Consider the following 27,357-nt stretch of genomic DNA (forward strand, 5'->3'; position numbering starts at 1 on the left):
CACTAAATAAGTCAGTTTACTCACCACCAGGACGACTGTGGGACGTTTCCTGTTCCTCCAGAAAGAAAGAAAAAACCATGACGTTGTCAGAGTGATGTCATCAGGTGCATTATGGGAAATGTGGGATCTTCTGCCTTCACCTTCTGCTGATCTTTAGATCAGCAGAAGGTGATCTCATTAGATCATCTAACATTAAATAGGGCTGCAGAAATAAACCATGTGGTGGGATGAAGTACTTTTTAGGCCAACAATTTACTTGCAGTCCTGGTATGTTTCGTATCTGAGAACATTTACTCGAGTACTGCACTCAGCCTAAGAATAATTTTAAGGCACATTGAGTTTTTACATTTTTTTTTCAGTCCTTCCTGACCTACTCTATTTCACTACATTCATCTCACAGATTTAGTTGCACATTATTTCCATTTTTCCTAAATACTAAATAAATGCAGCCTCCACAAAAACTGTTTTGTTTTTATTAAAGGATTATTTACTTATTTGAATATTTATTTAACTATTTAATTTCTCTTTTTTGTGAGGTAAATAAAAATACATTTATAATTTTGCAATACAACAACAATTACAATGATTTTTTCATTCTCTAATGATTTTAAGTTGTACTTTCTTACAAAAATAGAAACAGCATGTACACTATTGTTCAGAAGTCTGGGGTCACTTAGAAATATCTTAATTTATTAAATGAATGATAAATCCAGTGTAGACATAGTTAATGTGGTAAATGACTATTCTAGGTGTAAACAGCTGATTTCTAATGGAATATCTCCATAGGGGTACAGAGGAACATTTCCAGCAACCATCACTCCTGTGTTCTAATGCTACATTGTGTTAGCTAATGGTGCTGAAAGGCTCATTGATGATTAGAAAACCCTTGTTCAGTTATGTTAGCACATGGATAAAAGTGGAAAACATAGAATTGTCTGGATGACCCCAAACTGTTGAACAGTAGTATAAATATTCAGGAGGTCCTCAGTTTATGATGTCCTTGATCTGCGGTATTTTGTTGTTATGTCAGAACTGGTTACATGGAACTAGTTGATGAGCAGAGCGGATGAATACGTCGTCACACGGCGCTATCAGACGGCTTTGTTTCCATTCTCTGGTTGTACTCCACCTTGGATTGTTCTACATTCACTAAGTTTTTACCTTCATTATGGCTCCCAGCATAAGTCAGACTCTTCTGATGCTGGAAGAAAAGGAAAGTCGTCTCCATGGAAGTGAAATTAGACAGAATAAAACGCTGGGAACAGAAACACCGACCAACATGGGTCAAGATATAAAACCACGTCAACATGTTGTCGCGACCCTCTGTGATGAATGAGTGAGACTTTATCTGGTTCTCTGCTGGTTTATTGAACTTCACACAGGATACTGTGGGCCGTAGACAGAATAACTAGAAAAACCCCATAACTTAGCTCCAGAAGAACTAGAAAAACCCCATAACTTAGCTCCAGAATTAGCCGCAGTTCCCAGCTCTCTCTACTGCTGACTCTCAGCCAATCAGAAGTGAGCTAACTAAACATGACACGTTCACAGACATCAGGTAAATCTGGAACTGGACAATAAACATCAAAACCTCAACTTGAACAACAATATCAGTCCGTTACAATATTCTGTTATCTTCTAGTAAAATGATTCATACATGCGTGAAAGTCGTTGGTATTCATGACTTTATGAAGAACTGATCATAACGTGATGCATGAACGGATTTGGTTACATTTTCACCGCAGTTTTGACAAAAATCGATTTACGTAGATCAGTAATCCATCAAATTTATTTTTTGATTTTTGCTCATTTTCTGTCATAATTTAGTCAAGCAGCATGGAAAATCTAAATCTGTGCCAGAAATCCAATAAATACTGAGCAGCTGAAGATTTCTGTTATTATTGTTGTCATTAGTTAATTTATTGGAGACACGTTTCCTACAAATGAAGGTGAGATAGATTAGTAATTTCCTTTTAATTTTTGGTTTAATGCCTGCAAAATGAAGGAATCATATAAAAACATGAGTCTTTGCACTTTTAAATGGCACACAATGAAGAATCATCATTCTAAATAAAACACCAGGTCTAGGAGGTTAAATGTAGTTTACAGATGTGTTTAAACATAATTTCAGACATGTTGAGTTTTATAAAAACATCATAGAATACACATAAAGACCTGCCATCCATTAACGTGAGTATTCAATCAGATATTTAATTCAAACACAAATTCCAAATAATCTCTTTCTCTTCAGTTCAGTCCACTGGAAACCAGCACAGTCCAGTTAAACTGGTTCATCTCTCCAGTCGGCTCCACTCAGCCGGAGGATCTCTGGGTCCTCTGGGCTTCTGAACGCGACAGTTAAACTCTGAAAGACAAGACAACGTACAGGCCAGCATTTAGTGAAGCTGGAACATCATTTTAACACCTTCACCTCCCCCAACCTCCTACTCAGTGTTCAGCAGCATGGAGTGAGTAACACACCACAGAGCCGTAGTGGGCAGATATTAATACACTCTGAGTCTTACTTAAACACATCCTGTGAGGTATTAATAGCTGGGTTTATGTACAGTATGTGGAGGTAATGAATCTTTAATAGCAGAAGCAAAGAGGAGCTGATGGAAGTGATGCAGCTTCATGGAATAAGGAAGCTGCAACAACCACAAGCACGCGATTAGCGATGATGTGACTAATTTGGGTTTGGTAGGTGTCACTCTGTCAGTGTTTAGAGAGCTGTGTGAAAATATAAGGCAGCAGAAACCTGAATACCAACACAGCCAGGAAACTACTGCACCAGGACGTCAAACAATTAAATATTATTGCACCAAAACATAAAAAACCTGAACATCCACACAGCCAAATGTAAAAACTCACAACTTTACTGCACCAGAATGTCCAAAAATTTGATTATTAGTGCACAGAAAATCAAAAATCTGAATGAAAGCACACGTAAACATTGAATAATGAAGATATTAATGCAGCAAAATGTAAAAAAAAAAAAAATAACGGACCAAATGGTCAAAAACTTAATAGTTCAAAACATAAAGAACCTGGACACTGACACAACATAGCTTCAAAAACCTGAATACAGATCCATTAAAACATCAAAAAACCTGGATATTAACACATCTAAACATTGGTACGATCAATATTAACACATCAAAGTGTCAAAAACACGGATATTAAGGCACAGAAGCATAAAATCCCTGAACAATAACGCACATAAGTGGAAAAAACGAGCACATTAGTGCACCAAAGCATCCCAAAACCTGGAGATTAACGCATTAAAATGTCCAAAACCTGAACAGTCATGAAGAAAAAGTCTGGATGAAAGAACACTAAAGGCTGTCAGAAAGTCACCAGATTCAACACGAGATTATTTACATCTTGTCTCAACGTGTGAAAGCTGACATAATTAATGAAATAAACGAAGCCCCGTTTTATTCCATTACCAGCTGAGCCAGGTGTACCGTTACGTAACTGTTGTTAAGAATGACATGGATATTGCAACAGATCAATGAAGTGTTTGTGGGTTTTGAAGCGACTGTGGGCTCATCAGCATCAGAGCATGAAAACCAAATCCTGGGCTCTATAGAGAAAAATGGGATAGATCTGTCAAAATGTCGCGGACAGGGCTATGATGGGGCCACGAATATGAGTGGTGGTATTCAGGTGTACAGGCGAGAATAACAGCCTCTTGCCCGTTATGTTCATTGCACTGCTCATAACATCAAACTTGCTCTCAATGACTGTTAAAAATGTCCCTGGAGTGAAGCAGTTCTATGACACTGTAGAGAACCTGTACAACTTTTTGGTCACAGTATCAAACGATGGGCGCTCCTCAGTGAATTAATGACACCAGGGAGCAGAAGTGTCACATTAAAACGCCTCTGTCCCACTCGCTGGTCATCTCGACATGATGCGCTTTTTGTGTTAAGGCACAGATATGGAGACATTATAAAAGCCCTCGTCAACATTTCCCTGACCAGTGACAAAAAAGAGGAGCGTAGTGAAGCAAGTGAGCTCAAGAATGCTATAAGCACATTTGCTTTCATATTTTTGGTCAACGTGCAAACCAAGATTCTTGAGTGTATAAACGCTGCCTCACAGTTACTCCAAGCTGAGGATGCGGACATTCTGAAAGCATCTACTCTTCTGCAAAACGCCATCAGTGTTTTGATGGAGCTTAGGGAGCATTTTGATGAGGTTAAGTCTGCCACTCTTGCTTGTTAAGCGTCACTTTGATGAACTTTCTGAAGACAACCGCCTCACTGATGCAGAGAGCAACTTTCGGGTGAACGTTTTCAATGCCTGTCTGGACATTATCATCCAACTGTCCCAGAGATTCACCAGCTTAAATGGAACTATGAATATGTTCAAAGCAATTCACCCCAACACACTGCTGCAAGCAGGAGATGAGGATTTACACCAAGCTGCCCGGCGGCTTTGTGAGCACTAAGGTCGGGACATCGCCCCCAGCTTCCCTGGCCAGCTGCTTTCTTTTAGAACCTGTTTTAAGGACCAGATAACAAAGCAAACATCTGTTGCGGATCTGGCAAAAATGCTCCTTGTTAACCACCCAGCAGTAACTTCTACATTCAGTGAGGTTTGCACCGCCCTCCTTTTATTTTTGACTCTTCCCCTGAGCGCTCATTCTCCAAGTTAAAACTCATTAAAAACCACTTGAGGAGCACAGTGGGACAAGAGAGACTGGGAGGACTTGCCATGTTGTCCATAGAGAATGAGAGAGCAAAGAAAATGGACATACAGAGCATCGTGGACGAGTTCGGAGAGCGCAAGGCTCGTCGTATGCCCTTAGTGGTGAGTAGATCTATAGTACTTCACGCTGAAACTGTGTTTGTGAACATGTGGACCGCTGTACCAGTTTTACTAAACTTTATAGCTACTGATACAGGCTCTGAGCTGAAATAGTTAAAGTGGGTGTCAGAATGATGCGGTCGCTATCCGTGGTGCTGAACTGCTTTGAATTTGTGTTTTATTATGAGTGACCATATGGCCTAAAGTTTTTGTCGTTCTCTTGGTTTGTTATACTTCATGTCCGTTTGATGGACTTCTAAATGACAGTCGCTCTCCGTGGTGCCGAAGCTTGTAAGCCCCGCTGTTGTGGGCATGTGTATGCTGTAAAATGATGTTACCGTGAGCTTTATTATTTGGGTTTAAAGGGCCCGGTTATTTGCCCCACCCCCGGCCCGGCTCTGATTTGTTCTACTAGTGAGTACAGGTGTACTGACCGATACTTCCAGGTGAGCAGAAACTGGTCACGTCTGAGACTGAAGAGGAGACATCTTCGTAGTCGTTATCAGACGGGGAATGATGTTCAGCTGGAAGACAGAAGAGTCCGTTTACATCTTTGATTTCTAAGAAGCTAACCGTCCTTCCCTGTCCTGTTCTTACCTGACACCAGCTGATAGTCCCGCCCTTCACTGGGCCTCTGACTGGACGGCGCTGCGATGTCATAGATGGGCGTGGTCGACCTGGGGAAGCTGTGAGGGTTAGCTCGTGGTTTGACGGTGCTGTAGATGGGAGCTGCTGGGGCTCCGGAGGGTTCGTTGTCATAGTGATGGGAGGCCGGCATCATCCTGGAAACGGGAGAACATCATCATCCAGTGTGTTAGCCTGACAGCCTGTTAGCCTGTGAATGTTCTGATTCCTGGTGCATCACTTCTGCTGTTTCACATTGATGGTTAACTTTGCATTTTAATTCAAGAACATTTCCAGATCAGACACTATGTTTTTTTTACAACTTTTGTCATGTAAAATGCTATTGTTGGCATTAGTTAGCCTCTTCAGCCCCTTCAGACTTTCACTTCCAAGTGTTGAATTTTGTTTTCCAAAGCCAAACTTTACCTGTTTACCTGTGTGAATGGTGTTTAAAAACTTCCCTATACAGTATCAGTATTGGACAAGCTGCTTAGCGATCTAAGCTACATTAAATGAGATTTCATTACCTCCAGACAAATGTAGCAAGCTAAGCTATGCCAACATGGCAAACATAGATCAGAAGGTACTTTACTTACATTAAATTTGATTCATTTAGAGCAGTAAAAAAAAAACATGTAGCTAGCTAAGAGTTAGCTGTTGACTAGCTGTTAGCTACTGTTAGCAGACTGGACTAAGGACTGATATTTTCACAGTCACACAAAGTGCTTCTGTCAGCCACATGTCTTTAGAGCTACTTTTTTTCCCTCATTAGCTGGTTCTGTAGCAACATGATCATCATTTGGAGTTGCCACTCCAGCTAAAAAGGAGCAAACATTATGCATAATGTTTGCTCCTTTTTAGCTTAGCTTTTGGTTTCAGCGCTTCCTGAGGAAAACATCCATCTATTTCGCTGCTGTAGGGGAAAGTTTGAAAATTCAATCATAAATAATAATGTTGGATTTTTTTTAAATCTTGCCTTCCATAGAAGCCTTGTTGGGTAAATGTAGCAAGCTAAGCTAACAGTTACTCTATGCTAAATAAAGCTTCACTCTGCTGAGGCTACCTTCAGAGAAATGTAACAAGTGAAGCTACGCCAACACGGCAGAAGTGATTTATTACAGCAGACAATATTTTATTGATTTATTTGTTTGTTTTACCATGCTAGCTAGTAGTTAGCTGCTGCCATGAATCTGCTAAACCTCACTTTTATTTTACTGAGAGCTCTGCTGAGCTTCCTAGAATATCTTTTTTGTAAAATCTAGCTTGAATAAATAAATTAATAAAAGATCTTCACTGTTAGATTTATGTTGGATTCAGAAAACTAGTTAAATTAATAGCACTGGTTTGTGACACGGTTAGCTAGCTAGCATCACTATTACCATCCTGCTGTTGAAGAACGTATATAAATTGGTCAAACTGGTTCCAGTGCTGCTTGGACTGACGCCCAGTTCTGCGTCGTTAAATCAAACGCACCTGCTGGACTGGGGCTTGTTGACCACGGAGTAGGCGGGGTCAGATGGCGGTGGGAGGGGCTGCCGAGGCTTGTTGACCACAGCGTACGTGTCGTTCATCTCAACCTGCTTTGATCGTCTGGTTATGGACAGAGAGGAAATGTTAGCCGCTAACCGAGGTAGATATAGAAAGATAACCTGTTGGTCCAGGTGTTATCCAGGTGTGGACAGGTGTGAGGATTTCTATTTACATGTGTCCCTCTGTGGGAACATGAAGCTTTAAATCGATGCCAAAGGCCAGCAGGGAGGTTTAACGTCTGATTGACCAAACAGATGGTGTGTTTATAGGATGCTAATGCTAAGTTGTTAGCTGGAGGTGCTGCTTCACCCACAGATCCTGAGCTCTGATTAGCTGCTTCTCCTCCTATAATCAGGATAGTCCTATATCTGAGCTGCTACAGAACTAAATAAAATAAAAACTGAATATTTTATGAGCTAGTTTTCATCATCATCCTGTCTTTTCTTCTCGTCTTCCCTCTTCTTCTTCACTTCTTGCCTCTATCTTGTTCCTCCTCTATTTTTGTTTTCACCTGCTTCCTCTCCACCTTCACTGTTTTCTACCTTCCTCTTTCACTTCCCCTCTTCTGCTTCTTCAACACCTCCTCCCACCATCGCTCTGATCGGTTTCCACGGTAACGCAGTAACATATGGGATGGAGGGAAGGCGGAGGTGAGAAAGTGTTAATTTAACACATCAGGGTGAAACGTCCATCTGTCTCTCTGCACAGACAGAAAGACAGAAAAACAGAGAGAGAGAGACAGACAGACAGACAGTAAACTAAACAGACAGACAGGTGTGTATTTTACCTGTCGGAGGAAGAAGCTGTCGTTGAGTTTTTCTTCTTTGGTTTCTTCGGCTGCAGAAACAGAAAATTCCCTTCAGAGAGTTTTAAAGAGAAACAAACTGATCCTGATACCGATCGATGAACTGATTTATTGATCCTGAAACTGATCGATGAACTGATTTATTGATCCTGATACTGATCGACGGATGTGACAGGAAGTGATTTATTGATCCGGTAGTCGGACAGGTGAGAGGCCTCCACACACCTGGACACCGTTGGAGAATCTGTTATTTTTAGGTTCCCAGGAGAGAATCTTTCAGCTGCAGCAATGAGGAACAGAAAAGTGTTTCTAAATGTCAGAGTTTCCCTTTTTTCTTCCTCTCGGTGATTGTTTTGTCACTCTGAGCTCCACAAACATAGAAACAGTTTTCAGACTCGCTTTAACAAACGACCGGACCAGCAGAGTAAAAGTAGAACCAAAGCTCAGAGCAGCAGCCTGGAGAAGAAAACCAGCTGCTGGTTCTGCTGATAGTCGGATCAGATCCACCGTCCTGGTCCTGGTCCTGGTCCTAATCCTGATCCTGATCCTGGTTCTTCTTCTGGTCCTGGTTCTGTTCGTGGTACTGGTTCTTGAAGCTGACCCACCTGTCAGCGTCTGTCTTCTTCAGCTTAGATCCATGGGTTTTGTCAAATGTTTCTGAACGAGCTGCTGTTAAACTGTCCGCTGCAGCTCATTTGCATACAGGAAGTCAGCGTTACTTCCTCTTTCTGCAGCTGCTCTGATTACTTCCTGCTTCAGTCTTACTTCAGCTCAGAGCACAACAGGAACTTAGAACTCACAAGGTGTCAAAGTTTCTGTTCAGACAGGTGAGACGTTTGACCTTAAGGTGGGAAGTTTTACCCTGGATGGAGTCTGGAGGTATCGTCCTCTAGTCGGACGGTTGGCAGGTTCCTCTGAGGTTAGAAGTTTGATCTCAGACAAGTTGGTAGTTTTACCCCCAGGTTGAATGTTTAAAGTTTTACCTTTGAGGTTGAGAGTTTTACCTTTAATGTTTGACTTGGACAACTTTGTAGTTTTACCTTCAGGTTGAAAGTTTTACCTCATAATTGAATATTTTTCCTCAGACAGGTTGAAAGGTTGATCTCAGACAAGCTAGTAGTTTTACCTGAAGGATCAATCCTGTCTTTGACTGAATGGAAGGTTGACCTCAAGGCTGAAAGTTTTACCATGAACAAATTGGAAATTTTACCTTAAAGTTGGAAGTTAAAACTTGAGAGTTGGAACTTGGACAAGTTGGAAGTTTTACGTTAAGGATGGAAGTCTTACCTCCGCCTGCAGGGAAGTTTGACCTCAAAATTGAAAGTTTTACTTCAAGTTGGTAGATTTACCTTCAAGTTGGTTGTTTTACCTTTAAGTCCCAAATTTAAACTTGGGAGTTGGAACTTGGACAAGTTGGTAGTTATACTTTTAAGTTGGAAGTGTTCTTCTGACTGGATGTTCATTCGACCTCATAGCAGTAGGAAGTCCTACTTCTGACGGGTTGGAAGTGTGACCTCAGACAAGTTGTCGGTTTGACCGCAGACAGACACGATTTTTGAAAGAAAGATTCCAGTTTGACCTCGGACAAGTTGGTAGTTTTACTTTGAAGTTGAAGGTTGTTCCTCATACATGTTGGAAGTTTCACCTCAGAAAGACTAAAGTTTGACATCAGACAAGCTGGTAGTTTTACCCTAAGGTTGGTAATTTACCTTTAAGTTGGAAGTTTAAACTTGACAGTTTGAACTTGAATTAGTTAGTAGTTGTACCTCGAGGTTGGAAGTTTTACCCTTAAGGTTGGTAGTTTTACATTTAAGGTTGGTAGTTCTACCTTTAAAGTTTGGAGTTCTACCTTTCAGGTTGGTAGTTTTACGTTTAAGGTTGATAGTTCTACCTGTGAGATGTTGGAGTAGAGCTCAGAAGCCGACGGCTGCAGGAAGTTCTTGAACATGGAGATGACGGCAGTGAAGATGAACAGATATTGTTCCTGCACAGAACCAAGAATTCACAGATAAAGGAGTGTTTATTGAACAAAATTTCAAACTAGGAGTCAAAATTTGAAACTTTCTGATAAGACAAAATTCTGATTCACTGAGTGAAAATGAAACGGAAAAAAATGTAAATTTTATCATAGAAACTCTCATTTACTAGCCAAGCCGTGCTAGACCAATGCTCTGAAGACGCAAGGGTCTAGGAACGCTCGACAGGGAGGGAGGCGGGCTAAAAGGTTGCCTATCAAATCACTCTGCAGCAATTGGGTAGGTATACAACCAATCAGCGCAATGAATAGGCTCTTAGAGCACCGGAAATCAGAGGATGCGGTAGTTCGGTGAAGCCTTATTTATACAGTCAATGGGTGAAGCTCAAGTATATTACAGACATGTTAACAGAAAGATTATTCAGAGTCGGTGCTAACGGAGCTCAACAACTGTTGTCGTTTTTGTTGTCGACCCTGGCAGAGAATTAAATTCGTTGCCATGTGTTGTCTAGCGTGGCTAGGCTAGTTGTTTCCGGTTGTTTCTGTCAGAATCGTCATGCCTCTGTCGTCACTTCTTTACGCCCGCCTTCTGACTCTACACTTCATGGTGATTCGTCCGGCCAGTTTTAGGAGAATCCAGCCTCGAGCCTTATGGAGGGTAACTAGAGCCACCCTGGCAGAGAATTAAATTTGTTGCCGTGGGTTGTCTAGCGTGGCTAGGCTACTCATTTACATGTTTAAGAACAGAAATATTCCATAAAAACTTCTGACCTTCGTCTGAACAGCTAATGGTCTCTGTCTGCGGAGCAACAGCACAACGTCCATGATGCTGAAGTCTGCCGTCAGCTGCTGCACAACAACAACAACAACAACACAATGAGACAACAACAACACAATAACACAATGAAACAACAACAACAACACAATGAGACAACAACAACACAAAGAAACAACAATAACAACACAATGAAACAACAACACAATGAGACAACAACAATAACACAATGAAACAACAACAACAACACAAACAACAACAATACAAAGAAACAACACAAACAACAACAGCAACAGCAACACAATGAAACAACACAAAGAAACAACAACAACACAACGTCCATGATGCTGAAGTCTGCCGTCAGCTGCACAACAACAACAAAAACAAAAACAACACAATGAGACAACAACAACACAATGAGACAACAACAACACAATGAGACAACAACAACACAATGAAACAACACAAAAGAAGCAACAGCACAATGAAACAACAACAACACAAAGAAACAACAACAACACAACGTCCATGATGCTGAAATCTGCCGTCAGCTGCACAACAACAACAAAAACAAAAACAACACAATGAGACAACAACAACACAATGAGACAACAACAACACAATGAGACAACAACACAAAGAAACAACAACACAATGAGACAACAACAACAACACAATGAGACAACAACAACACAATGAGACAACAACACAAAGAAACAACAACACAATGAGACAACAACAACAACACAATGAGACAACAACAACACAATGAGACAACACAATGAGACAACAACAACACAATGAGACAACAACAACACAATGAAACAACACAAAAGAAGCAACAGCACAATGAAACAACAACAACACAAAGAAACAACAACAACACAAAGAAACACCACCACCACAATGAGACAACAACAATAACACAATGAGACAACAACAACACAAAGAAACAACAACAACACAAACAACAACAATACAAACAACAACAGCAACAGCAACACAATGACTGATGTGTTTTAACAGATTCACTGATTGAACAAACTTTATTTTCTGTACGTTGTTTACATGCAGGGAAAAACAAACAACAAGATGAGAAGAACATGCGTGTAGCAGCAGCAGACACACAACTACCCACTCCTGTGTTGTGTTATCATGTGTTACCTTGGTAACCAGCAGGTCATGGATGTAGTCGATAGCACAGATGACTCCAGTCCTCCCACAGCCGGCACTGTAACACACACACACACACACACACACACACACACACACACACACACACACACACACACACACACACACACACACACACACACACATACACACACACACACACACACACACACACCAACAGATGCAGTGTGTGTTCACAGTGCCATCGTTAGCTGGTGTTACCTGCTGCATATTCACAGCCTGCTGCTTTCTGTGTGTGTCTGTGTGTAGTTGTATAGTTGTGTGAGTGTGTGTGTCTGTGTGTAGTTGTATAGTTGTGAGTGTGTGTGTCTGTGTGTAGTTGTATAGTTGTGTGTGTGTCCTCCATATGTGCGATCCGTCCTGCTGCATGTTAATGACCATCTGACCTGTGATCTGTACTTATGGCACAAACAAGCTGCAGTAATGATGTGGAATTAGCAGCCGTTTAGAGTGTGTGTGTCTGTGTCCGTTGTGTACCTGCAGTGTACCAGCAGCGGGGAGTTGTGTGTCCCCTGCCTGGTCCTGGCTCGGTCCAGCAGGTCCAGAACTCCAGAAGTCTCATAGGGAACGTCGTGATCCGGCCATGATAAGAACTGATACTGGATCAGAGAACGGGTCATCTGAGGACACACAACTACACAGTTACACACAGACACACAACTACACAGTAACACACAGACACACAACTACACAGTTACACACAGACACACAACTACACAGTTACACACAGACACACAACTACACAGTTACACACAGACACACAACTACACAGTAACACACAGACACACAACTACACAGTTACACACAGACACACAACTACACAGTTACACACAGACACACAACTACACAGTAACACACAGACACACAACTACACAGTTACACACAGACACACAACTACACAGTTACACACAGACACACAACTACACAGTAACACACAGACACACAACTACACAGTTACACACAGACACACAACTACACAGTAACACACAGACACACAACTACACAGTTACACACAACTACACAGGTTACACACAGACACACAACTACACAGTTACACACAGACACACAACTACACAGGTTACACACAGACACACAACTACACAGTTACACACAGACACACAACTACACAGGTTACACACAGACACACAACTACACAGTTACACACAGACACACAACTACACAGGTTACACACAGACACACAACTACACAGTTACACACAGACACACAACTACACAGTAACACACAGACACACAACTACACAGTTACACACAGACACACAACTACACAGTAGCACACAGACACACAACTACACAGTTACACACAGACACACAACTACACAGTAACACACAGACACACAACTACACAGTTACACACAGACACACAACTACACAGGTTACACACAGACACACAACTACACAGTAACACACAGACACACAACTACACAGGTTACACACAGACACACAACTACACAGTTACACACAGACACACAACTACACAGTAGCACACAGACACACAACAGGAGTTCTTATAAACCATTTCCCAGCCCCTAACCCTGCAGTAACTCATCATCACCTCCTCACCTGTACAGGTGTGTTTTCTGCTGCACTGAAGCAGCTCCAGTAACTCCAGAACCTCCACTGGACCGAGACCAGGTCCAGAACCACAGACCAGCTTCACTCCTGTCCTTCCTGTCTAAAACACTGGAGTGAACTGTCTTTAACCAAGTCTCTGCTTTTCTCTCTAACAACAACCTGAACCAGAACCAGTCTGGTTCTAAACAAGGTCCCCCCACCACACTGGACCTCAATCGATGGAGCGAATATTTAGATACCAAAATTAATATCTGGATACCGCCGTAGCAAACGAATATTCGGATATTCTGGATATTTGGGTCCAGCCCTACTATCTACAGGGCTTCCTCAGGGGTCAGTCTATCTACAGGGGTTCGTCAGGGGTCAGTCTATCTACAGGGGTTCGTCAGGGGTCAGTCTATCTACAGGGGTTCGTCAGGGGTCAGTCTATCTACAGGGGTTCGTCAGGGGTCAGTCTATCTACAGGGTTCCTCAGGGGTCAGTCTATCTACAGGGGTTCGTCAGGGGTCAGTCTATCTACAGGGGTTCGTCAGGGGTCAGTCTATCTACAGGGGTTCGTCAGGGGTCAGTCTATCTACAGGGGTTCCTCAGGGGTCAGTCTATCTACAGGGGTTCGTCAGGGGTCAGTCTATCTACAGGGGTTCGTCAGGGGTCAGTCTATCTACAGGGGTTCGTCAGGGGTCAGTCTATCTACAGGGGTTCGTCAGGGGTCAGTCTATCTACAGGGGTTCGTCAGGGGTCAGTCTATCTACAGGGGTTCCTCAGGGGTCAGTCTATCTACAGGGCTTCCTCAGGGGTCAGTCTATCTACAGGGGTTCGTCAGGGCTCAGTCTATCTACAGGGCTTCCTCAGGGGTCAGTGCTTGGTCCTCCTCTTCTCAATAAACACAATAATCATCTACCATGATTCCTCCACCGCCTCTATGCTGATGATACCCAGCTCTTCCCGTCGTTTCTCCAGATCACACGGATCTCATCAAGCTTGCAGATATGTGGATGAAAAACCTCCACCTTCACCTCTCCCAGACTGAGCTCCTGGTCCTCCCAGGCAGTCCCTCTACACAACAAGAAACCAACATCCAGCTGGAATCATCTCAGACCCACAAAGTCCTCCAGGAACTTGGGCATCATGATGGATGACCATCTAACCTTCATGGTTCATGAGTCCTCTGCTGCTCAGTGGTGTTGGTTCATCCTGTAGAACATCAGGAAGATCAGCTCTTCCTGTCTGAACATGCAGCTCCTGGTCCAGGTCTCTAAAATCTGCTCCTTACTGGAGGCCTCCTTTCATGAAGGTCAAACTTCTGCAGATGATCCAGAATGCAGCAGAACGTCTGGTCTTCAATCAGAAACATCTCATGTCACCTCACTGTTCAGATCTCCCTCTTCCCTGAACTCTCTCATCCAGGTCTCCAACAGAAGGTTTCTGATCCAACCTCCTCAACAGCTGGACTCTTCTCCTCTGCGGTTCCCCGATGGTGGAACCAATTACCAAACTATATTCAATCTTTAAGAAAAGACTAAAACCAGATCTTCACTGAACACCTTTAACCTGACAGACTTCCTGTAGACTCCACGGTCCAATGATCTCACCTGAACCTGGTTTTACTGATTACATCCTTCATCTGGTGGATCTACTCTCTGATGGACGTCACTTTGGATGAAAGAGTCTGATAAATTACACTGTAGAATTATAGAAGTTACACACAGACACACAACTACACACAGACACAACTACACACAGACACAACTACACACAGACACACAACCCCAGAGGAGGACAAAGTGAGACTTCAGGTGATTTTTTTTTACCTGCAGGTAAGAAACCGTCAGTTCTCTGATCACCACGTCTTCATTTGGTCGAGTTTCCTCCAACTGCAAACAGACACACAGTTACAGACACACAACATTACACACAACTACAGACACACAACGTCATGTGTGTTTAAAGTTCTTACGTTTGTGACGGTAAAAGGTCCGAATGAAGTCGACTGATGAGCTTCAGTCCAGTAACGTTCACACTTTTTCTGAAAATTCACACAACAAAACACAAAAACACAACAAGTCTGAACATGAAGGACATTGTTTGTTTTAATTCTGTAGAAAATATCAAATAAAGAAGTGAAAGTCAAACACAAACTGATGTAAAACTTCACACAAAATAAAAATGTGTTGTAATGAAAGTAAATTATGAGATGAGTCATTTTAAAAACATCATTTATTGAAATTATGACTCGAGTTTCTATCAGAATGATACTAAATTATTCATTTAAAGACACAATAAAGACATAAAATTCAACATTATCTATCAAAAATCTGACTAATTAAGGCACAATTAAAAATTCAAACAAATCTAAATTAATATCTAAAATAATGTAAATTATGAGCTCCCCACAGTTAAAAAATCCGGTTAAAATTAAATTATAATTTATAGATAAAGACTCACAGTTATGTGTTTTATTTTAAAAAGATAAAATTATGGAGCAACATGTCAGAACTATGATTCAAAATTTATAAAAAAAAATAATAAAAAAGTCTAAATTATGCAATAAAAACACTCAGTTCTGATTTAGACAACATGGAATCATTTGATTTGAAAAGTCAAAATTAGAAAAAAAAATGAGAAAAAAGTCAAAATTTTGAGGTGAAAAATCTAAAATAAAACTTTGAGTAAAACTCAAATTAACAAGTAGAAATAAATTATTCAACATTTATTTTTTTATTTGAAATTTCTGCTTTTGTTTTTTAAATGATAAAAATGAAAGAAAAGCAGAATATTGATGTTAAAGAGAAATAAAAATGATGAAAAGCAACAAGATTTTTTCTACAAGAATAATTAAAAATAGATTAAATATTAATATTAAAAAGTTTACAAAAACAAAAAAAAACATGACGTCAGACTGAACTCACCTTCCCCATCTCCACCTCCCTGCAGGCCATGACTATCACCTGGAACAGAACGTTTGACGGAGAATAAAACTGATAATAAATCTATAATTCATCAAACAAACAGTCTGTGGGAAGTTCAACATCTCTCAGTTTGATTTAAAAAAAAACCCTTTACTAACATTTAAAAACAGAAAACAGTCCAGAAGGAGGATTTCACTTTGAGATGAAATATCAGAAGTTAAACATGAATTATTACCGATCAACTGAAGGAAACCAGAACTCTGAGGAACTAGAACTGAAACGTTTCTGACATTTAACATGTAAAATGACGTAAAGAAACTGTGAAAATCTAAACTAAATAAAAAACAATCCTAATCCTGCAGCTGTAATATAAAAAATTAGTTTCATTTTTTAATTGTCATTTTTCTTTAATTTTTCGTGTATTTTTTGTGCTTAATGATGTTTAGTGAATTACATTTAAAACTGTATAAACAACTAACTCATTTTTGATGTGTAACATTACACAATTTGACAGATATGATGACAAATGATACAAATGATTACAAAAACTGTATTAAAAACAATTACAGATGACACACTGATGAAAACATCTGTTCTTTGTCACCTTTATTCAAGAAATCTGTGTAGAAATGACAGAAATAATATTTACTAAATAATATTTAGTCACTGAAAATATTTAAAACATTTAAGTTGAACTTTAACTGTTGAAGGAAATGAAAATAAAAAAGGAAATATGTGTGAAATTAAAAGAAACCCTTCTTTTTTCTGAAATGGAAATGTTTATGTGGAGGTTTCTATCGTTATTTCACATCAGACAAGTAAATTCACAATTATTGTAAAAGAAAACAATAAAAGTAAGACACAAAAGACAAAAACACAACACAAAACAACAAAAATGAGACACAAACCGACAAAAACGAGACACAAAATGGTTCGATTTTTTTTCGTTATTTCACATCAGACGCGTAAATTCACAGTATCTGTAATTTTATGAATAATCTTGTGTATTTTAAAAACACAGAAAGAAAAGAACTGTAAAATGAAAGTTTCTGTTAGTAAATAGGATGTGTTTTGAACTCTTGATGCAGAAATCTGTAAAAGTTGTGAAGGTTGGTCTGGTCACTGTCTAATTCCTGGAGCTGTTGGTGGAACTGACCTTTACTTCATGCTGCCAGATCATCCTCCAGAAATCAGTCACAGTGGAGCTGAGAGGACCCTGACAGGCGATGTAGGAGGAGGATGAGGACGCCCCCTGGAGGACCAACACAGCATTACAACAGCAACAGACATTTTTAAATCAGTCAGAACCTCCTCAGAACATCTGGTTCTTCATCGGCAGAAACTTGATCAGTGATCAGAGTTCTACCTTCATACTGGGAATATTTCCAGAGTTCCAGGTTTTTGAAGTCCATAGAGGAGAACGTCCTCTGGAGAAAGTTCTAGAGTAGACCTCAGTATACTTAGTATATCTAGATGTTTAGTGTCAATGTTTTGGTCATTCTGGTCACATTTTGAGTTGTTCTGGAAACAAATCCAGACAGTTTGGGTCAGATTGAAGTAATCTGAGCAGTTTTTGGGTCACTTTGGTAAAATGAGACACCGAGACGGATGCAAAACTAATCTGGTGTCAGTTTTTGTCAGAGCTCAAGTGCGTTTTTTTTAATTGAAAATTGGTTAAATTACACAAAATTTGGCTAGAATTTAGATAAAAATCACCCCAAAATTCTCAATAACATATCTGAAAACCTGTTAAAAATGAGAAAAGATGTCCAAAATTACACTAAATTGTTCCAAAATTATTAAAATTTGTCCAAGAAATGGCAATAAACTTTCCAAAGTGACTTAATCTTTTCCAAAATTATTCCAAAAATGTCCAAAAGGACCTGAAATTTTGTCAAAAATGACATGAAAATGGTCAAAAATTGGTCAAATCTTGATTATCTTCAGACTGTGATGACTGGATGGATGTAAAACTGATCTGGTGTCAGTTTTTACCAAAACTCAGATGTGTTTCTCCTCCTAAATGTCATGGTTCTATCTGCTGGACTGATGAAGTTCTGAGGCTCAGAAATGATGGAAAAAGTCCATTAAAAATGATACATCTGGACCCACCTCTATGGACTTCAAGGACCTGGAATGTGAGACTAAACTTAAAGACTGGAAGCAGGAAAGGAGAACGTTCCCTGGAGAAAGTTACAAAGACCTACTGACAACTGGACAAAGTTCTGGAGTAGACCTACCGACAACTGGAGAAAGTTCTAGAGTAGACCTACCGACAACTGTCCAGTTGACGGTAGGTCTAATCTAGAACTTTCTCTAGAGGACGTTCTCCTTTATGGACTTCAAGGACCTGGAACTCTGGAAATATTCCCAGTATGAAGGTAGAACTCTGATCACAAATAAAGTTTCGGCAGATGAAGAACCAGATGATTCTCAGGTGGAACTTTGATCAGATTTAGTTGATTTTAAAGAAATGTTGCAGCATTAATTAGTTCTATGATGATGATGATGGTCTACCTGGATGAAGCTGGCGTTGATGTAATCAGAGTCCGAGTCTGATGTCAGCAGAGATAAAACGACCCGAGACTGGTCATCTACAAACACACACACACACACACACACACACACACACACACACACACACACACACACACACACACACTTTATGTTTGGATGTTTGGTTGGTTCTGATCTGACACCTGTTCATTCAGCCATCAGCCAATCAGAGAGCAGCTCAACAGGTACAGGTGAACAGCTTCAGGTACGACAAACACACAAAAATAACACAAAACAACTACAGAGACACACAATGTATACAAACACTACAAGTACACAAAAATAGAAATTGCTGTATGTTGTTGTGCGTCTCTTGTGTTGTTGTTGTTGTGTTGTTGTTGTTTGCCTGGCAAAACAACATTCTTTGCAAGGTTAAAAGAGCAGCCCATGCCAAAGCAAAGGCAGCCGTACAAACACAAGTTAGGAAACTGAAGAACCAGTGGTGGACAAGGAAGGCTTTGGAACCCCCCTTCACTCTAAAGATGGGCTCTTGCTTCTGAAGGACAAGGAGGCAATTGCAAACAGGTGGAAAGAGCACTATAAGGACCTCTTAAACAGAGACACCACTCCTGAGATGGAGGCTCTTGATCAACTCCCTCTACACCCCATAGAGGAAAGCATGGGAGAACCACCTAGCCTGGATGAAGTACAGAACGCCATCAGAAAGATGAGAAACAAGGCTGCTGGACCTGACAGCATCCCAGCAGAAGTCCTGAAGAAAGGCGGTCCTGATCTTCTGAAGCACATCCATGCCCTTTTTCTGAAAATATGGGAAGAAGAGGGAATCCCTGCACAGCTTAGGGATGCCTTGATCGTTTCCATCTTTAAAAAGGGGGATAAGGCTGACTGCGGGAATTACCGTGGCATTTCTCTTCTGTCCACCGTAGGGAAAGCCCTTGCTCGGGTCTTGACCAATAGACTCACCCCCCTGTCAGAGAGCATTCTTCCTGAGTCCCAGAGTGGATTTCGCCCAAGCAGAGGCACCACAGACATGATTTTCAATGCTCGCCAACTGCAAGAAAAATGCCGGGAACAAAATCTACCATTATACATGGCCTTCATAGACCTCACCAAAGCCTTCAACTCAGTAAATCGTCAGGCCCTTTGGCTGGTTCTGGCAAAGATTGGCTGCCCGGAAAAATACATCCGGGTGCTGAGACTGCTGCATGACAATATGTCTGCCACGGTACTCATTGGCAGTGGAGATGAAACAGAACCCTTTAGAGTCGACAGGGGAGTCAAACAGGGATGTGTCATCGCTCCAACACTATTCTCCATCTACGTTGCAGCTATTCTCCATCTTACAAGCCAACGTCTGCCCCAGGGAGTCAAAATCATGTACAGAACCAACGGCCAACTTTTCAACATCAACCGATTTAGAGCTAAAAGTCAAACCACCACCATATCCGCCATGGAGCTGCAGTATGCAGACGACAATGCTCTCGTAGACCTCTCAGAAGAGGACCTTCAGTGCATCCAAATAGTCCACCAACCATCACCAAACTGCAGCACACCTGCCATATCTCCAAACATCTCCACTGATAACATCTGACTGGAAAATGTGGACCACTTCCTATACCTTGGCAGCCTCCTCTCATCGATGATGAAATACACCACCGCCTCAGCAGTGCCAGTAGGGCTTTCTCAAGACTAAGGAGGAGAGTCTTTGAGAACCGCGATCTCCAAGCAAATACCAAAATCCTGGTCTATAAAGCAGTGGTGCTCCCTACTCTCCTGTATGGATCAGAAGCCTGGACCACATACAGCAGGCACCTGAAGCCACTTGAGATACACCATCAGAGACGCCTCCGAAAAATCCTCAGGATTAGTTGGGAGGACAGACGCACCAACATCAGCCCTGGAGGAGGCTAACATCCACACCATCACTGCTACCATTGCCCAAAACCAGCTCAGATGGATTGGCCATGTTGTCCGAATGCCTGACTCTCGCCTCCCAAAACAAGTCCTGTACTCCCAGCTAGCAGAAGGGAAATGGTTGTATTTATATAGCGCTTTTATCCAAAGTGCTTTACATGATACGTAACATTCACCCATTCACACACCGATGGCAGAAGCTGCCATGCAAGGCGCTAACCACGACCCACCAGGAGCAATTAGGGCTTCAGTGTCTTGCTCAGGGACACCTCGACATGAGCTCGACGGGCCAAGGATCGAACCAGCAACCTTCCAGTTACAAGATGGCCACTCTACCCACTGAGCCATGCCGCCCCTAAGGGAAGCGGGCTCCGGGAGGCCAGAAGAAGAGATTTAAGGACAATATAAAAACAAACCCAAAGAAGTGCCACATAGACCTGAAAGCTTGGGAAGATATGGCAACCGACAGGGCAACCTGGAGAAACATTGTCCGTGAGGGTGCCGCACAGTACAACGCTGACCTCCATCATGCTGCACAAGACAAACGCAGGCTCAGGAAGGAGAGAGCAACCAAACAAGCCCAACCCAAACCCACCACTACTACATTTCCCTGTCCACATTGCAGCAAAATAATTGGGTCCAGAATCGGCCTTTATGCCCACCTGAAGACCCACAAGGACCAAGAGGGAGGACAGTCATACTCGACCACGAGTGACCGCCAATGATGATGATGTTTTTATTGTGTGTCTGTTGTGTTGTTGTTGTGTTGTTATTGTGTGTCTGTTGTGTCATTGTAGTGTTATTGTTTTGTTGTGTGTAGTGTTGTTGTGTTGTTGTGCATCCTTAGACTGTGTTGTGTGTCTGTTGTGTTATTGTTGTGTTGTTGTGTTGTTGTTGTTGTTGTTATTGTGTTGTTTTTTTGTGCTGTGTTGTTGTGTTGTGTTGTTGTTGTGTGTCCTTACAGGGCAGGATGTCTTTGTAGCGGTTCTTCTTGATGTTCTCCTTCAGAGCTCCGACTTCACTGCTCAGACTCAGTTCTCTCTTTAACGCCACGGACCGTGAACGCACCATCTGTCGCACACAGACACACACGATAAACACACAACCACACAGACACACAGTGATCATTTTCACTGCTGCTGATCAACACTTTTAGAGGAAAAGCTGTTTAAATGTCACAACTTTTCTTCAGTGTTGACACCTGCAGACAGACACACACACACACACACACACACACACACACACACACACACACACACACACACACATATACTATGTTTTTCTATCATTGTGAGGACCTACCATTGACTCCCATTCATATCTAACCCCTAAGCCTAACCCAGACCAATGCCTAATGCTGGTGTGGGAGAGAAGTCAATAGTTTTACTACATGATTTTTCTGTATATATGTATTTAAAACTGACCTACTATTAACCCAGAGCAATTAACGATGAATTTATTTAGCATGGTGTTTTTCAGGAGTGTCTAACTAGTACTAAATATCTGACTTATCTTAATTAATTATGTATATTGACTTCCTCCCACTTAGGCCGTCCTGGTCTGGAAAGGATTAAGGCCTGAATCTTCTCTTTGAATCCTTCATTATTGATTTTGTCTCTAATTATCCCAACCCCATATCTTTTTTCTAACCCTAACCTATTTAACCCTTATTTCCCCCCCTTCCCCCTCCCCCCCTTTTTTTCTATCCCTGTCCCTGTTTCTTTTCCCTAACCCTAATCTTTGACCCCTTGTTTTAACTCCCAAACCTTTACTTTTTTCCGAACCCTAACTTGACTCCTTATTTACTTTGTCCTTTTTTCCTTTTTCCCCCTCCCCCCTCCTTTCTTCTCTTTTTCTTTTTCTCCTTTTTCCTTTCCCCCCTTTTTATTCTTTCTTTCCCCCCTTCCCCTTCTTCTTTATTGTTATCCCTTCCCCCCCTTTTTTTTATCCCTATCCCTTTCCTTTTCCCTAACCCTAACCTTTGACCCCTTATAATATTCTTTCCCCCCCTTTTCCCCCACCCCCCTCATTTTTTCTCTTATAAACCCCTAGCCTTTTTTCTTCTTTCTAACCCTAACCTTTTTAAACCCTTCTCCCCCCCCCCTTTTTTTGTTACACTTTGATCCCCATTTATATCTTACCCTAATTTTCAATTAATTCCGAAAACTCCTCTTTTTTCCTCCTTTTTTTCATCCATGGTTCTCCAATTCAATTGAATTATTTTGGTTTTTGTAGGGATTCCTGTGATGGAGGGGGGTCCCTTGAAAAGGCAACAGTCTAACCCCTTTCTTTTTTCTTTTTTCTTTTTTCCTCTTTCCCTGTAGGTGGTGCCTCTGGCCCTTTATTTTAATAATTTTATTTTAATTTTTAACCTATAAAGAGCAACAAGAAAGCTAATTAGCCCCCTGTGCCAGTGCACATTTCGGCTCCCCTGATATCCCCTAACCTAACCCAGACCAAAACAATGCCTAACCCTAAAGAAACATTTTTGCACTTTTACTTATTTCAGTAACAACAACATGGCCAAGAAAACACTGTTTAAACTTGTGGGGACCGAAATGAGGTCCCCACAAGTGACATAGTTTTCAGTTTTCCTACAGTTGTGGGGACATTTGGTCCCTACAAGTATAGCCAGCACCTGACCACACACACACACATACACACACACACATATACACACACACACACACACACACACACACACACACACACACACACACGCGCGCGCGCGCGCAATCTGTGTGTCTTCATCACTTTCCAGTGATGTGCAGTGTCTTTCTGGCTCCAGCAGGCGGCGCTGTAAACTCACACATCATAGAGTGCCTGTATATCAGAGTGGCGACGACTGGGGATTTGACGCCATTTTGTTTCCATTCACTCAATATGGGACGCGAAGCGCGAGATGCACATTCACGAAAACTATGGATTGTTTACTTATTTCAAGACATGTTTTGGACAAAATATTTTACTGGCTTGTTTTGTCTGGATGTCCAAGGTTGGATTATGGCCGTTTTTTGTGGAATATTTTCATCTGTGACTAGTTTTGAGCCTTCAAAGGTGAGTTGTGCTGTTTACGTTATTTGTTGTTTGTTGGAGAAATGTGTTTATATTACCCGCTGTGGTAATCACATCTGAAAGTGGTTTATACCGGCGGATTCATGACAATCTAAGCTTTCCATGGGTGTATAATGTTTCCATCGAGTCTGCAGCTTTGGTGAATTTAGTAAAATACGTTTGCACATACGGGCCGCTGAAGTTTAACGGGTTACCCTGTTAAACTTCAGCGGCCCGTATTTCATGCATCTCCATGCATGAAAATGGTCAAAGTCAAAATAACCACAACTGCCTAAAATCACATCAAACTTTTCTATCTGTCATTCACCCATACATCATAACATGAAAGTACATACATGGGACTAACCTGGCACAAAAACCATGATGAAGTCGGTTTCCATCCCACTCTCTGGACTTTATTTTCCCACAGTTTCATTCTTTCACTACTCCTGGGAAATCTAAACATGTGTAATCCCTTCTCCAATCGATTTGTGCACCCAAAGGCACAACAGCCCGTCATTTTCAGGTATTTAAGAAGCGAAAAGGACCTAGAATTACTCTCTGCGGTGTAAACAACGTTAACAGGAAAACCCGGGGTTCATGAATTGGAAACAAAATGGCTCCTATCGATCACGTGACCAAAATTTTTTGGACCCGTCATGTCGCTACTCTCGTAATATAGGGACTCTAACACATCATCAACCCACACAGCAGAAACTACAGCAACACAACTGATACACACACTGCAAACACACACAAATAACCAAGAACTGACAGACACCACGACAAAGAAACAAAAAAGACACAATATGACCACAGAGATTTAAAATCACCACAAAGTACTAAACAACCAAAAAAATCCACACAAAGCAGACTCCAAAGTGACACAAAACAACAAAAAACAGACAAAATGGGCAAAAAGTGATGCACAACTTTTTAAAGAGACACAAAACTGTTCCAAAGTAACACAAAATGAGTAAAAACAGACAAAACAAAGACAAACAGAAAGAAAATAACAACAGACACACAAATAATCTATAAGAGTTCTAATTCAAGTACGCACAATATAATCACAAAGAGAGAGAAAATGGCCACGTGTTGGTGTTGTATATTTTTGTGTTGGTGTGTGTGTTTTTGTGTTGGTGTTGTGTGTCTTTGTGGTGTTGTGTGTATTTGTGTGGGTGTTGTATATTTTTGTGGTGGTGTTATATATTTTTGTGTTTTTGTGTGTTTTTGTGTTGGTGTTGTGTGTCTTTGTGTTGGTGTTGTATATTTTTGTGGTGTTGTGTGTCTTTGTGGTGGTGTTGTATATTTTTGTGGTGTTTTGTGTTGTGTGAGTCCACAGTCAGCAGCAAACATGTAGAACTGAAGCTGCAGGTTTTTCTCATCAGAGCTTCACTCGACTTTATGACTCATTTCAGGAACAGGAACCTGAGAAACCGAACATGAAACAGAGCAAAGAAACTAAAGACTCAAAGAACCCGAAGATTCAAACAAACTCAAGATTCAAAAGAAACTAAAGATTCAAAGAAACTGAAGATTCAAACTAAAGATTCAGAGAAACTAAAGACTCAAAGAAATTAAAGACTCAGAGAAACTGAAGATTCAAACAAACTGAAGACTCAAAGAAACAAAAATCCAAAGAAACTAAAGATCAAAAGAAACTGAAGATTCAAACAAACTCAAGATTCAAAGAAACTAAAAATCCAAAGAAACTAAAGATTCAAAGAAACTGGAGATTCAAACTAAAGATTCAAAGAAACTAAAGACTCAAAGAAATTAAAGACTCAGAGAAACTAAAGATCTTAAGAAACTGAAGACTCAAAGAAACCAAAGATTCAGATTCTCCGTATGGAACAAGATGCTGATCTCCTGTCTAAAACCAAACTCAACTAAAACCAGTCTAGAACCTAGTCTAAACCAGTTTAAAAACCAATTTAAAGCCTGTTAAAAGCAAAGTATAAGACTAGTAAATAGCAATGTAAAAGCAAGTCTATAATCAGTCTAACCTAGACTCAAACCAGTCCAAAACCAGTCTGAAACCTGATTATGGCAGGTCTGAAACCAGACTAAAACGAAGCTGAAAACCTGCGCAAATAAATACCGTAAACCAGCCCAAAACCAAGTCTAAAACCAGGTTAAAGCATGCCCAAACCTAAATTTATAACTTATTTTAAAAGCAGTCTATAACCAGACTTAAACCAGACCACAGTGGGCTGGGACCTGGAAATCTAGAAAATTTGACCCCCTCCAAATTGCTTTTATTTTCGTTTTCTTATAGTAGAATAAAAATCCAGTTCAACAAAAAAAATCAAGTCAAACGGTCTATTCTTTAAAAAGTTCGGCCAGAAAATCTGGCTTATGGCAACTCTCACAGATCAAATTTTACTGAAGAAGGTCTAAGTTCCCCTGTGTGGACCTTGGGCAATTGATGTTAACACGTATGTATCCAAATTGTAAGTAGTACTTCTAATATACACGTACTTTGCAGTATATAAAGACTTCTAGATGTCTGTAAGTGTAACAACTGCCTTCAAATTTTGAAAATGGTCATTTAAGGCATCAATTTAGGGCTGATTTCATTAAAAATTCTTGAAATTTGTTAGATTTTTCCAGTATAGACTTCATGTTTCACTGTTATGTTTTTTGTAAAGTAGTCCTTTACTCTGCATAGAATTAGTTAATAAAACATTTGAAGGCAATATCATGTCTCGCCTTTCAAATTTACGTTTAATCACCAAATTCCATCGGTGGAACCCTACACTTATGTCTAGAAAAATCTCCCTGCAGCCTTAACTTTTTAATATAATTTAAAGATATCTTTTCAGATGTATTCCCAAGTATATTGTGGTTGAAATGAGCCCTCAATCACTACCAGGGGATGATTTTTAGCCAAGATATTACATTTTTTCCAAAAAATAAGCCGAGCAGCCCACTGTGCAGACTAAAACCAAACTAAAATCAATCTATTACCAGACTAAAACCAGTCTAAAACTAGTCCGAAACCAGCCCAAAACCAGTCTGTAACCAGACTAAAACCAGTCTAAAACCAGACCAAAACCAGTCTATAACCAGACTAAAACTAGACTAAAACCAGTATATAACTAATCTAGAACAGTCTAAAACCAGATTAAAATCAAACTAAAATCAATCTATAACCTTACTAAAACCAGTCTAAAACCAGACTAAAACCAAACTAAAACCAGTCTATAACCAGACTAAAACCAGTCTATAACCAGACTAAAACTAGACTAAAACCAGTATATAAATAATCTAGAACAGTCTAAAACCAGATTAAAACCAAACTAAAATCAATCTATAACCTTACTAAAACCAGTCTATAATTAATCTAAAACTAGTCTAAAACCAGTCCAAAACCAGTCCAGAAATAAAACCCAGACTAAAACCAGGATGAAACCTCCATCCATCGTCCCTCCTCCTGTTTACCCTCTATAGGGTGTTTGGGGGTGGAGTCTATCCCAGCTGACTGAGGGTGAAGGTTCACCTGGACAGGTAACAGACGGTTTAGAACCCGGTGAGAACCCAGCAGGGAGAACATGCAGACTCTAACAACTGAAAAACTGGACCAGCATCTGAAAGGTTCCCACGGTCTGAAGAGGTGAGTAGCTGGTTTCTGCTGTTTCTAAATTCTG

The 27,357-nt window shown here is 40.8% G+C and overlaps 1 protein-coding gene and 1 long non-coding RNA gene across 4 annotated transcripts in view; one reads left to right on the forward strand and one right to left on the reverse strand.

Annotated features, from left to right (window-relative positions):
- LOC127534526 (uncharacterized) overlaps positions 1-27,357 on the forward strand; it is a 308,994-nt gene that overhangs the window by 167,954 nt on the left and 113,683 nt on the right. The gene's annotated exons all lie outside the window — the stretch shown is intronic.
- The window catches only part of ptpn18 (protein tyrosine phosphatase non-receptor type 18), a 33,225-nt gene continuing 7,834 nt past the window's right edge, over positions 1,967-27,357 (reverse strand). For all 3 annotated transcript variants that reach the window (XM_051949865.1, XM_051949866.1, XM_051949864.1), the window contains exons 3-17: positions 21,613-21,721; positions 18,737-18,813; positions 17,376-17,471; positions 16,220-16,258; positions 15,268-15,336; positions 15,122-15,184; positions 12,196-12,338; positions 11,689-11,755; positions 10,521-10,598; positions 9,666-9,758; positions 7,757-7,806; positions 6,913-7,029; positions 5,413-5,597; positions 5,250-5,339; positions 1,967-2,365 (exon numbers count right to left, since the gene is read on the reverse strand). In XM_051949865.1, the coding sequence (XP_051805825.1) occupies positions 2,292-2,365; positions 5,250-5,339; positions 5,413-5,597; positions 6,913-7,029; positions 7,757-7,806; positions 9,666-9,758; positions 10,521-10,598; positions 11,689-11,755; positions 12,196-12,338; positions 15,122-15,184; positions 15,268-15,336; positions 16,220-16,258; positions 17,376-17,471; positions 18,737-18,813; positions 21,613-21,721 (1,350 nt within the window). In that variant the 3' untranslated portion in view covers positions 1,967-2,291. The remainder of the gene's footprint in view (positions 2,366-5,249; positions 5,340-5,412; positions 5,598-6,912; positions 7,030-7,756; positions 7,807-9,665; positions 9,759-10,520; positions 10,599-11,688; positions 11,756-12,195; positions 12,339-15,121; positions 15,185-15,267; positions 15,337-16,219; positions 16,259-17,375; positions 17,472-18,736; positions 18,814-21,612; positions 21,722-27,357) is intronic.

This window comes from Acanthochromis polyacanthus, chromosome 6, assembly GCF_021347895.1.
Source record: "Acanthochromis polyacanthus isolate Apoly-LR-REF ecotype Palm Island chromosome 6, KAUST_Apoly_ChrSc, whole genome shotgun sequence".
Lineage (NCBI taxonomy): Eukaryota > Metazoa > Chordata > Actinopteri > Pomacentridae > Acanthochromis > Acanthochromis polyacanthus.